The sequence below is a fragment of the Mustelus asterias genome, chromosome 14, assembly GCF_964213995.1.
Source record: "Mustelus asterias chromosome 14, sMusAst1.hap1.1, whole genome shotgun sequence".
NCBI lineage: Eukaryota > Metazoa > Chordata > Chondrichthyes > Carcharhiniformes > Triakidae > Mustelus > Mustelus asterias.
The window spans coordinates 45,258,764-45,271,431 of NC_135814.1; the positions used below are offsets into that span (position 1 = coordinate 45,258,764).

The 12,668-nt window shown below is 39.5% G+C and overlaps 1 protein-coding gene across 11 annotated transcripts in view; it reads left to right on the forward strand.

The window, feature by feature from the left end:
• The window catches only part of baz2ba (bromodomain adjacent to zinc finger domain, 2Ba), a 267,052-nt gene that overhangs the window by 223,715 nt on the left and 30,669 nt on the right, over window positions 1-12,668 (forward strand). For all 11 annotated transcript variants that reach the window (XM_078228289.1, XM_078228297.1, XM_078228290.1 and 8 more), the window contains 2 exons: window positions 6,188-6,332; window positions 9,403-10,082. In XM_078228289.1, the coding sequence (XP_078084415.1) occupies window positions 6,188-6,332; window positions 9,403-10,082 (825 nt within the window). The remainder of the gene's footprint in view (window positions 1-6,187; window positions 6,333-9,402; window positions 10,083-12,668) is intronic.

The following is a 12,668-nucleotide window of genomic DNA, read 5'->3' on the forward strand; positions in this document are numbered from 1 at the left end:
TTGAGTTGGGGGGGGGCTCAAATCCCCATTTTCGATTTAAACCTTGGTGCCCTACATCATTGTTCTCAATTAAACTCTTCTTTCCTACCACCTCCCCCTTTTATTCCCTGTGAATGATAAGTAAGTGCAAGGACTGACATGCTGTAGAGAGGGCAGGGGTGCTGTGCTTGATCGACATGATGTTTCAGTTTTCCACTGGTCTGTGGTGCTGTCCATCAGTTGAACGCTTAACAAAATTAGTTGGCCTGATGTGAGTGGGTAGGGACATGTGCACGGCAGGCAGAGGTGTTAGAGAGCTAGATACAACATGAGGCACTGGGAAGACAAAATGTAACCATGAGTCTATAAATTTGGATTCTTCGTTCGGACTTTAAATTAACTGCTTCGCTTTGCGTATGGCAAGAATTCAAGTAAATTCTAGAATTTTAAAAGGGAACCTCTTTGATTCACTGTTATATCATTAAAACTCCTCACCTATTTTGGCCTATAAATGTCAGTATTCAAAGCAATTCAAATGATATATTGAGGTGATGGGAATTGTTTTATATTAATTGGATAACACTCTGCAGTGCATTTTAAGTCATCCTGAACACTAACTCTGGTAGGTAAGCATTGATTTGACTGTATGGACTTTAATCCAAAAACTACAACTTCGAAAGCCTCACTGAAACAGTTCCCAAAACAATATAAAAACAGTTCTCTATTTTAGAGGGGACAAATAACTGATCCTCAGGTGATTACATTTATACATGCGGTGGTGTATGCTATGAGAGTGTCTCTGTTCAAATAATCATCTAATACCCCTTCAAGGCTTCGAATGAACCTGTTTCCACCTCACTTCCAGGTAGTACATTCCAGAGACCTGAGCCACTTGTATAAAAAAGTACTTTCTCGCATTTCATTTGCTTCTTTTGCAAATCACTTTAAATCTGTGCCCTCTTGTTCTTGATCCATTTATGAGTGGGAACAATTTCTCCCTATCTACTCTGTCCCGCCCCCTCATAATTTTAAACATCTTTATCATATCTCTTCTTAGCCTTCTTCCCTCCAAGGCGAACAGCCCCACCTCTCCAACGTATCTTCATAACTGAAGTTTTACATCCCTGGAACCATTCTTGTAAACCTTTCTGCACTCTCTCCAATGCATTCATATCCTTCCTATGATGTTGCGCTCAGAACTGTATAAATACTCCAGCTGAGATAGTGTGTTTTATAAGTTCAGCATAATCTCCTGGTTGTTGTACTCTATGCCCCTATTAATAAATCCCAACATACCATATGCTTTATTAACTGCTCTCTCTACCTGTCCTGCTACCTTTAATAACTTATGCACATAAACACCCAGGTCCCTCAGCTGCTGCACCCCCCCTAAAAAATTTACCCCTTATTTTATATTGTCTCTCCATGTTCTTCCTACCAAAATGAATCACTTCACACCTCTCCGCATTTGAATGTCATTGGCTACCTATCTGTCCATGCCACCAACTTGTCTATGTCCTTTTGAACTTCTACACTGTCCTCTTCACATCTTACACTTCCATGTTTTGTATTTGTAATTCAGGCTTGCACTTTGGATGGAATGTTTGACAAAGTGAATTTTGCATTTTGTCTCTCCAGTGAGGAGACTACACATTAAGTAGGGGGTACAGTGGATTAGATTGGGGAATCACACCAGATTTTCTGTTTCACAGGACTATCTGGGGTTCTGGATAGTGCTATGAGAATTTGTGAATTGACAGGTGTTCACATTTCCTTTGTCGACTGCACTTGAATGGGAAAGAAGTTTAATGTTCAGTGGTGGAATGAAGCAGGGCATCAAGAGGGAATGGGCTTTCTAAAAAGATGGAGGGGAAGGTAAAATGGAATCATATGAAAAGAAATGTCAAAATTGGTGACTAGAAAGACTCCGGATGGATGAGGACAATGATAATCTTGTTATCTGTGTGAGAGGAGGGGAAGGGAGTGAGGGGAGAGTATTAAGACGAACATGGTCAAGGACCTTATTAACATATTTGGAGAAAGCGTCATCTGAGAATAAAGGAGAATATTTTTTAAAGTTTTAATGTGTAAGTGGAGTAACTCAATGGAAATGTGATGCAGATAGAGAAACTGAAAAATAGGATTTTGATTTACATGAAGCAGAGCACAAAGAAGTCAGGTAAATTTGGGAATTATTCGACTTCTAATATCTTTGGAAAGTCTGTTGCTGAGATTGAATAGAGCTGAGGTAGTTCCTGGGCTTGCCCTTCATCTTCCCCTGATTTCATTGCATAATTGAGCCATGATTAGCAACTCTCAGACAATGAGGATGTTGCATGAAGTGAGCGAAGGAATAGAGATAGACCATGCAAAGATGAGAGATGGGGTGAAATCAGAAGGGTAGTCAAGAAATTCTTCTGACCAGAACAAAAGTAGGAAATGCTGCTTGTAACAAAGAAAGAGCTCAGAATGGTGTCTGTGTAGGATTAGAGCTGAAAGTGTTCTGTGTCGAGGATATGTTTGGCTCTGATCCATGAAAGTTCTCATAGTGACAATTTTCTTGAGTGTTTTTTTAAATATTTGTCCTTGGGGTATATGAGGGTTGCTGGCAAAGCCAGCATTTATTGCGCATCCCTATTTGCCCATGAGCAGGTGGTGGTGAGCTGGCTACTACCAAGTGGCTTTTTAGGCCATTTCAGGGCAGTTAAGTCGACCACATTGCTATGGGTCTGGAGTCGCATGTAAGCTAGACCAGGTAAGGATGGTAGATTTCCTTAAAGGATGTTAGAGAACCAGATAGACTTTTACAACAATCTGGTAATTTCATAAACATTATTAATGAGACTAGCATTTTATTCCAAATTAATTAATTAAATTGTGTATTAAACTCTGGTTTGACCTCAGCTGGAGTGTTGCAACCAGTTCTGGGCACCACACTTGAAGGCATTAGAGCGTAGAAAAGATTCACAAGAATGGCTCCAGGGATGAAGCACTTTTACAGAGGTAGATTGTAGAAGCTGGAGCTGTTCTCTTTGGGGAAGGAAAGGTTAAAGGAAATTTGATAGAGGTATTTAGAATTATGAAGGGTCTGGACACAGTAGATAGGGAGAAACTGCTCCTATTGGTGCAAGCATCAAGAATCAGGACTCGAATTTAAGGTGGTTGCGAAAAGAAACAACGATGATGTGATGAACATTTTTAAAGCAGGGGATGGTTAGGGTCTGCAATGCACTACCTGAGAGTGTGGTGGAGGCATATTCAATCGGGCTCTGCAAAAGAGTCACAGGGACTTGAAATGTTACTCTCTCCAAAGATGTTTCCAGACCTGCTGAATCTTTCCAGCATTTTCTGTTTTGATGTTCAATTGTGGCTTTCAAAAGGAAATTGAATCATTATATGAAGAGGCAACATTTGCAGGGCTACAGTGATAAGACAGGAGAGTGGCATTAAGTGAATTGCTTTTGCAGGGAACCAGCACTGACATAACAGCCTCCTGTGCTGTAACTGTTCTATGATTTTAGACTCCCCCACTGTTGTAGTGAGATTTGAACTCGTGTCTCCAGAGCATTAGTCCAGGCCTCTGGGCCGTTAGTCTTGAGTTACGAGTCCAGTAGCATTACTAATATGCTGCCATTCCCTTGAATTGAGTGGATTTTAAAGAAAACTCGTTCGAAATCAACAGCAGTGAGAAAGGTACTGATGTGGCCTTGCTGTTCAAGAAAGAAGCCAAACAAAAGGACAGAGGTATAGATAGGCTGTATACTCTTGGTGGATAAGAAGGGATGCAGAAGAGTTATAAATGTAGGTGACTAGAGATTAGATAAGGGAAGAATAATCGTCAAGAAAACGTGAAACCAGTTTAGTGGGATAGGCTACAATAATTAGATTGTCAGGGACACTCCTATTGATGCATCTAGGAAGGGGATAGAAACCAAACTTCGCTACGTTTGCTACTCCTGTTCAATGACTATTTTTGTATTATTCATAATAATAGCTGATAGTTTACACAAATGCCCAATGTAACTTCGTATTCAGTGAACATCTAATTAACTCTAGGCAAAGCAGGACAGTTTATGGTCTGCAGTCTATATTATTGTTTAATCTATCACCAAGTTAAGCCAAATGGGCAGCGACAAATAGCTGCATAGCTACAAGTAATAGTGAATGTGATTTATACTTTTAGGACATGGCATCAGTTTATAATATTCTGAGCTTTGACTGTTACTGAATAAATGTTTATTTGACAGAATACTGCTCTGTATTTTTGGTATAACTGTGATTTATCATTTCAGTATTTCTATGGAATTACTCTCAAAGAAACCTTAACTTATAATTGCTTGGCTACTATTTCAGCTTGATTTTGCTGCAAATTCTATCAAAAAGGAATGATACCAATTTGAATCACATTTAAATAATTCAAGATATTGGTTGTTTGCCCTTCTGTTTTAACAGTATATGAAAATTGAAGCAGCTGACCAAATGTAATATGAGGATGGACAAGAGTGTCTCAAATTGTTTTTTAGGTTGGACTGTCTCCTGAGTCAGGATGTTTATTTTCCCATAGTGTTTCCTGAACTCCTGCCTTTCACACAAAATAAACTATTGGAGTCACTGGTGGAGTTTTACTCCTGAGACTTCCATATCTTGTGCAATTCTTTGCAATTCAATTTCTCCAACACCATGTCCCCAAGCCATAACCATCTGCAAGCTCTGTGGTTCTGAGTTTGACCTCTTGGGTATCTCTCCTTCCCTTTGCATTATGGTTGTCGCCTGTAACTTCAGTTGTTCAAGTCTCGTAGCTTGGTATTACTTCCTTAATACCTCCACCTCCCTCTCGTATTTTGAGATCTTCCTTAAAACCCTTCTCTTTAGTCAGGATTTTAGTCACCTACTACAAACGAACAAAGAACAGTACAGCACAGGAAACAGGCCCTTCGGCCCTCCAAGCCTGTGCCGCTCCTTGGTCCAACTAGACCAATCCCTCCATTCCCAGGCTGCTCATGTGACTATCCAGGTAAGTCTTAAACGATGTCAGCGTGCCTGCCTCCACCACCCTACTTGGCAGCGCATTCCAGGCCCCCACCACCCTCTGTGTAAAAAACATCCCTCTAATATCTGAGTTATACTTCGCCCCTCTCACCTTGAGCCCGTGACCCCTCGTGAACGTCACTTCTGATCTGGGAAAAAGCTTCCCACCGTTCACCCTATCTATCCCCTTCATAATCTTGTACACCTCTATTAGATCTCCCCTCATTCTCCGTCTTTCCGGGGAGAACAACCCCAGTTTACCCAATCTCTCTTCGTAGCTAAGACCCTCCATACCAGGCAACATCCTGGTAAACCTTCTCTGCACTCTCTCTAACGCCTCCACGTCCTTCTGGTAGTGCGGCGACCAGAACTGGACGCAGTACTCCAAATGTGGCCTAACCAGTGTTCTATACAGCTGCATCATCAGACTCCAGCTTTTATACTCTATACCCCGTCCTATAAAGGCAAGCATACCATATGCCTTCTTCACCACCTTCTCCACCTGTGTTGCCACCTTCAAGGATTTGTGGACTTGCACACCTAGGTCCCTCTGTGTTTCTATACTCCTGATGACTCTGCCATTTATTGTATAACTCCTCCCTACATTATTTCTTCCAAAATGCATCACTTCGCATTGCATCACTTCGCATTTATCCGGATTAAAATTACTACTTTGGATCAGTATCTATTTCTCCCCTTTCGATCTCATTGTCCTTGGATATTTTTGTGTTAGAGATACCATAGAAATTCAAATAGTGGTGGTGCATACCTATTGCTGTACAGAGACCTAACTAATCAGGACAGTATATTTTAAAACTTTGTTTCACTATAGCATTTTGTTACTCTTTTTGTTCTGGTCAGAATATCCTTGATTTGGAGATGCCGGCGTTGGACTGGGGTAAACACAGTAAGAGTTTTAACAACACCAGGTTAAAGTCCAACAGGTTTATTTGGTAGCAAATACCATTTGCTACCAAATAAACCTGTTGGACTTTAACCTGGTGTTAAAACTCTTACAGAATATCCTTGCCATGTTCCAGCACTTCTGTTAACTCAAAAACATGCTTGTAATTAAACTAAACAGTGAAATATATCTTTTTGCAAGTCGTGTTCAATATTGTAGAAATATTTTTGTAAAAATGAATATCATTGTCTGACTATAAATGTTTTGTTTGAACAGCAACAAAGCCAGTACCGTAAGAAGCTGTTTGAAGCCTCTCATTCATTGCGTGCCATGACGTTTGGCCAGGATCGCTATAAACGACGCTACTGGGTACTTCCTCAATGTGGAGGCGTGTTTGTTGAAGGCATGGAAAGTGCAGAAGGTAAAGTGATGCTGGCTTTTTTTACTGCATGTGATCTTATTGCTGTGGCATCTGAAATCCTTGTAAATAAGTATGTTACAATCAAACTAACATGATAAATTAGAGAACCTATAATCTTGTTCCAGTTGAAAGTGGATAACTCAATGGTATATTTTTAAAAATTAAGATAATTTTGCTTTGATAAAAGGCATGTGCTTTTGGCTTTTTCTGCCTGTTTTTCTATTAATAGATCCTTCTCAGCATAAATATCATCAGAGAATGGCTAGATCCTTCTCAGTACACCTATTTGGCCAGGTGCCAAGAGATAGGCAACATGACGTGGTATGGGCAGCTTGTCTCTTTTTTCTTTTGACTTTCTACCTATTTTGTTGGAAAATCGTTCTATTTTTTATTACTTAAACAATTTAGAACAAGAAAATTTATGACATTTATTCAACCACTTTCTGAATTATTGAAACATGGCTATAGGAAATGTACTTTGTAGCTTTAAACTGAGGTTGTTGATGCTCAGTCCATTTTAAATCATTTATATAGTAATCCCAATTTAAACATGCCAATATAGATGCTGCTTTAGAAAATAGTAAATTTGATTTTGTTGAATTGTTTAGTATCTTGCAAACAAAAAGCTTAACAAACTTATTTCTTTCAACAAGATTGTATACAACCATATCACATCTCTGAACCAGCTCAAAGTACTTCAAATACTGTGAATCATTTTCAAATGCACCATCTGTTGTGTAAGAACATGCAACAATAATATTGCACAGAGCAAGATGCCACAAACAACATAATGGAATTAATAACTAGTTAACTGTAATTAGTCAAGGGAGAGATATTGGCCAGGAGACCAGGAAGGTTTATGCTTCCATTAACATCCCCCTGGATCATTGTGTCAGGCATATGGGGTATTGCTTCAGAATCTCATGGAAGGATGGTACCTCTAACATTATTACATTTTATACGCTCAAGTTGAGGAGCAAGGCTGAAATCCAGCATCTTCCAACTCCATTATTCTATACCCTGGGAGAGGCTGCCACTTTTCAATGTCATTAAATTCAAAAATTATTAAATTAATCTGGAGTAATGTTCTTAAAATCATTTTTGGTTCAAGATGCCAGCGGGGAATTTTTGCATCTCCTGGAAATTTTCAAAATGCGATCACATTTTTTCAAGTCTACCTAAGTGAATGCAACAGCCTGCGCACAGCAGGATCCCACAGACAAACATCAATCAATGTGGAACCCATCTTTATTTTGATGATTGTTGGGAATGGACAGGCAAAGCCCTTGGTTTTAAAGCGGTATCATGACATGGATCGTCTGAGCAACTACATATAAATGCAAATGTTTGCCATGCATCCGTAATGTGTCAACCACGGGTTAAGTTGATAGTACTCAGCTTTGAGTCACAAGGTTGTGGGTTCAGAAGCTGGAGCACAAAAATCCAGCTTGACCCTCCAATGCGATGTTAATCAAGTGTTGCACTGCCTGAGGTCCCATCTGTCAGATGTGACATTAAACCATAGCTCTGTCTGCCCCCTCAGGTGAACGTGAAAAATCCCACAGCACTATTTCGAAGAATTAAATGCTGGCCTAGCCAGCGAAGCCCATAACCTGTAAAGTGATTTTTGAAAAAGAGAAGAGGAATTATCCCCAGTGTCCTGGCTAATATTTATCTTTCAGTTAACTTCACCAAAAACAGATGATCTGGTCATTATCACATTACTGTTTGTGAGAGCTTGTGCACAAATCAGATTAAATCATAGAATAATTACATTACAGAAGGAGGTCAGTTGGCCCATCGCTGTTGTGCTGGAATAGGAAACGTGGTCATGTTTGCTACAACTTCAGAAGTACTTGATTGGCTGTAACGCACTTTGGAATGTCCTGTGATTGTGAAAGTTGCTATATAAATGCATCCTGTTCTAGCAGATGTTGCACTTAGCTGCATGCACAGTTCTGCCCTGTTCATCAGGAAAGGGGGGATGTTCTAACCCATAGGAAACAGAGGTGGTAAATTAATTAGCAAGAGCTTCATTAACTATGAAAAATTAGATCCTTGGATGTACACTGAATTGACAATTTTAGTTGCTTATTGGATGGGCATCTGCCATGGTAGAACAGGGAGTAAAAAAATAAACATTTTGGGACCAGGAGGAGCTGGAATACTATTTGTGGAGAACCATTTTTGGACATTGTAGAGAACAGTTCCCAGCAACAGAAAATATAATCATCTTAATTGCAGGATGTTGCTAAGAACAATATATTTCCGGTTGACCCATGAAACTACTTGTTTACAGATAGCGGACTAAGAAATAATTACAATGGTTATCTTGATTTCATTTGGCTCTCTTCTCTAGTCAAGTAACTAAAGTTATGGTAAGGAACAAAGTCATGTATAAAGTGTAGTGGAAGATCACTTCTGGGAGGTATGCAAGTGTATGAAATTTGCTAAAAGGGAAGAGCTTGGGTTTTATTCTTTGGATTTTGTATTTGGAAAAGTTATTGGCTTGACTATTGCATTGCTTAATCCTGTTGAGACCACTTTGATCACCTTATTGCTATCTTCTGTAAGTGATCATGTTGGCATGACCACCAGCAGACCATGTGGCATATTTATGGATGACTCTTAACATGAGGCAGCGAATTGTCCAGTGCTGGAAACCTCTGACCTCATTCGCGGCTGGGATTCTCCGGTGCCACTGCAATGAATGGAGTTTTGGTTGAGCACCAAATACTCCATTCTCACTGGCAGCAAGACGGGAATGAATGAGATCAGAGAATCCACACCAGGTTTGTGAGGCCTATAAAGTAATTGAGTCAAATTATTATGTTCACAGTCTTAGCTTTGTCTTGTGAAAATTTATGGATATGGCTGTTGGTTTTCATCTTTTAATTCCACTTTGTTTATTGTAAATGTTTCATAGTTTAAAAAAAATGTAATTTGGGTGTATGTTATCCAGAATAGCTGGACTTCAAAAGATAGTGTTGCACACAATGCCATTTAACCATATACTTAATGTAAAATGTTAATATGTTGGATTTTAATTAAAACTAATTTATTATTTCAGGTTCTGAAGAGATGACAAAAGAAAGAGAAAAACTAAAAAATGCTAACAGTTTGCAGATTAAGGAAGAGCCTTCTGAGCCACCTGAAGAGAAATTAAACAGCTCTTGTTCAGCAACTAACTGTGATGATTTGTGCAAAAGTGACTCAAAAGGAAAAAGTAGCACCAACCTTTTCTTGCAAAAGCCAGGTTCTTTTTCTAAACTGAGTAAGCTCTTAGAGGTAGCAAAAATGCCTCCTGAATCAGACTTTGTGACTCAGAAACAAAATGTGAACCAAGTAATTGCCACTCCATCATCATCTCCTAGTCGTTGTAACTCTCAGAACTCCATCTCAAGTTCCCAGCTTACAATTCCATCTGGTAACTCAGAAAAAATAGACTCGTGTGCAAACCTCTTTAACCCACTGATAGCTGGCACAGGGAAACTCTACAATTCTCCTTTGCTCCAAAATGACCAGTTGCTGAAAGTACTTACAGAGAAAGGTGGACAGTGGTTCAGCCTTTTACCAAGAATGCCTTGTGATGAATCTTCCATCACCTGTACAAATGTGCCTCCAGCCTCCTCACAACAAATGGCACAATCTCAATTTAACTCCCAGTCTTTGTCCTCATCTTCACTTTTGGGTTCAGGATCCCTGCCGAATGCACTGGGACTCAATCCTTTTGCATTATCAGCACTACAGGTGTGTATTCTTTGTTTCTGTTTATGTAACTAATATCTTACCTAACCAGTTCAGTTACACAAAAGCAAACTGTTGAAGATTCAAAATTGAAATATTTTATTACCCAGAACAATTGGAAAGGGTTGATCAATTTCTTTCACATGTCTCCAATATCATTTACGGTTTTTTAAATAAAATGTTTTGAATGCAATGTTTTGTCAATATTCCTCTGACAGACATAATAGGAAGAGTTATTTTCTTTTTGTGTGTTCCTCTTTGTGTTTAAGGGAAAGTAGCTCAATTCTGGTTACCGTTTTTCTCTTCATTCCTTGGCTGTTATCTGGAGCTCACTATTTGGAGAGTAATTCTCTTTCCTGAGCGTACTGCTTCACAAGGCCATTGGGAACATGTTATTCTTTGTTAATATTCAGTTCCCAAAGCAGAGTTAGCATGAAATTAAATTTCATGTATCACGTTAGCAAATCACAAGATGCAGGTCTGAAAATTTCACTAACTATACCTTCCTAACATTAATTGAAAGAAACATGCATCTTGATCAGAAAGAACATGCCAGTTAAAGTTTGTGTTACATTTTTGAAAATCCACAGAATACTTAGCCGTGATCTTGTTGAACAGTGGACAGCCCAAAGGGCATGTCCCTTACTTTTGCTTCTTGTGTTCTTATATTCCTTCAGTCTTTGCTATTAATGCCATTTGATGGGATCGGGAGGAAGAAATTGAAGATAGATGAACACTTCGACATTAATACTATTTTGAAGTCATTTTGATCAAGTATACGTTTTAATTTTCCAATCTTTTTAGCCACAGCCAAGTTTTGACAACATTATCAATTTCCAATTTTTTCACAGGATGTTGGCATTGCTGGTTAGGCCAGCATTTATTGCCCATCCCTAATTGCCTTTGACAAAGTTGGTGGTAGCGATCTGTTGTCTCGAACCACTGCAGTCCGTGTTGTGTAGATACACTCAGTGCTGTAAGGGAGGGAATTCCATGATTTTGACCCAACAACAGTGAAGGAATGCTGATTAGTTCTAAGGCAGGATGGTGTGTGGTTTAGGTGGGAATTTGCAGGTGATGGTATTCCCATGCACGTGCTGCTCATCCCCTTCTGGTGCTGTACGTCATGGGTTTGGATGGTGCTGTCAGAGCTTTCGTGAGTTGCTGCAATGCATCTTGTATATGATACACATTGCTGCCACTCTGCGTTGGTGGTGGAGGGAGTGGATGGGGTGCAAATCGAGCAGGCTGCTTTGACCTGGATGGTGTCAAGCATTTTGAGTGTTGTTGGATAGGCACTGCCTATGGCTGGCTCAGTTCAGTTTTTGGTCAATGGTAAAACCCCCCCCCGCTGATTGTTCGATTGTCTCTTGTTGGAAATTGTCGTTGCCTGGCAGTTGTATGGCATAAATGTTACTTGCATTTGATATTTTGTTTTTCTACTTCACACAAAAGGGACTGAAGTCCATTTTGGACAAATCTAGTTTGATCAAATATACTTTAGGTCCAGTTGATACTGTCATTTGGTTCTAAAATATGCAGCAAATTGTGTTGATTCTTCCTATGGCTACTAACTATTGTGGAGACCAGATTACGGTTTGTCTCCATTGCTCCTCATATTCCCTTTTCAACCTAAGGCAGGAAAGGGGATCAGGCTAATGAGTTGGATGATCAGTCACGATCATTATGAATGGCAGAGCAGGTTTGAAGGATCAAATGGCCTCGTCCTTCTCCTATTTTTATGCTTCTAAGTCATCCACAAGAGCCACTTGCTGCTCCCTTGGTCCTATTCCCACTCACAGCTAACCGTCTTCCTTCCTTAGCTGACTCATATGCTGGTTGTAAATGATTTCACCTTCAGACGCAGTGCTCCCCTTCCCTTGCAAAACTGTTTTTATCAGCCCTCTTCAAAAAATCCAGCCTCAAAATGTTCAGCCTTCCTGTCCTTGCAAACTGCTGCTTCATCTCCAAGCTGCTTTTCTTTTTTAAGTCCTTGAATATGTTATTGCTTCACAAATCTCTCTCTCATCCATTTGTGGAGCATTCATTTGGGTTTTGGCTCGATGCCAAGGCATTGAAATGACCCTAATCCAAAGACACGAAGGATATACTCTCCTACAATGACCATGGTGCATTATTCCTCCTTGTCCTTTCTACTGGCTTTGAAACAGTGAACTGCACAAGTATTGTTCAGATTTAACTTCTGGCTATCCACAGCTGTGGCTACAGTGACACCATTTTAACCCCAAACACTAATTTTAATGGAAAACACCTTCCATATACTCACATGACACTGTTAAATGTACTTCCTGTATATTTAGTAACAAGGAAGTAAAGTAGTCAACAACCAAGAAACACTTGTATATTATGCTTTTTGTCTTATATTTTACAAACAAATACAGATTAAAAGGTTAACACATATGTTGTTATAAATATTGAGGTCATATGCTCAATGGCGGTGTCTTTTGTTCATCTTTTATGTATTAATCAAACTGCAGTTAGCCATATATGTACTTCTCACTAAATATATATGGATAATGACCAACACATTGATTCACTGGATTACATCATCCTTCTCCAAAACCTTTT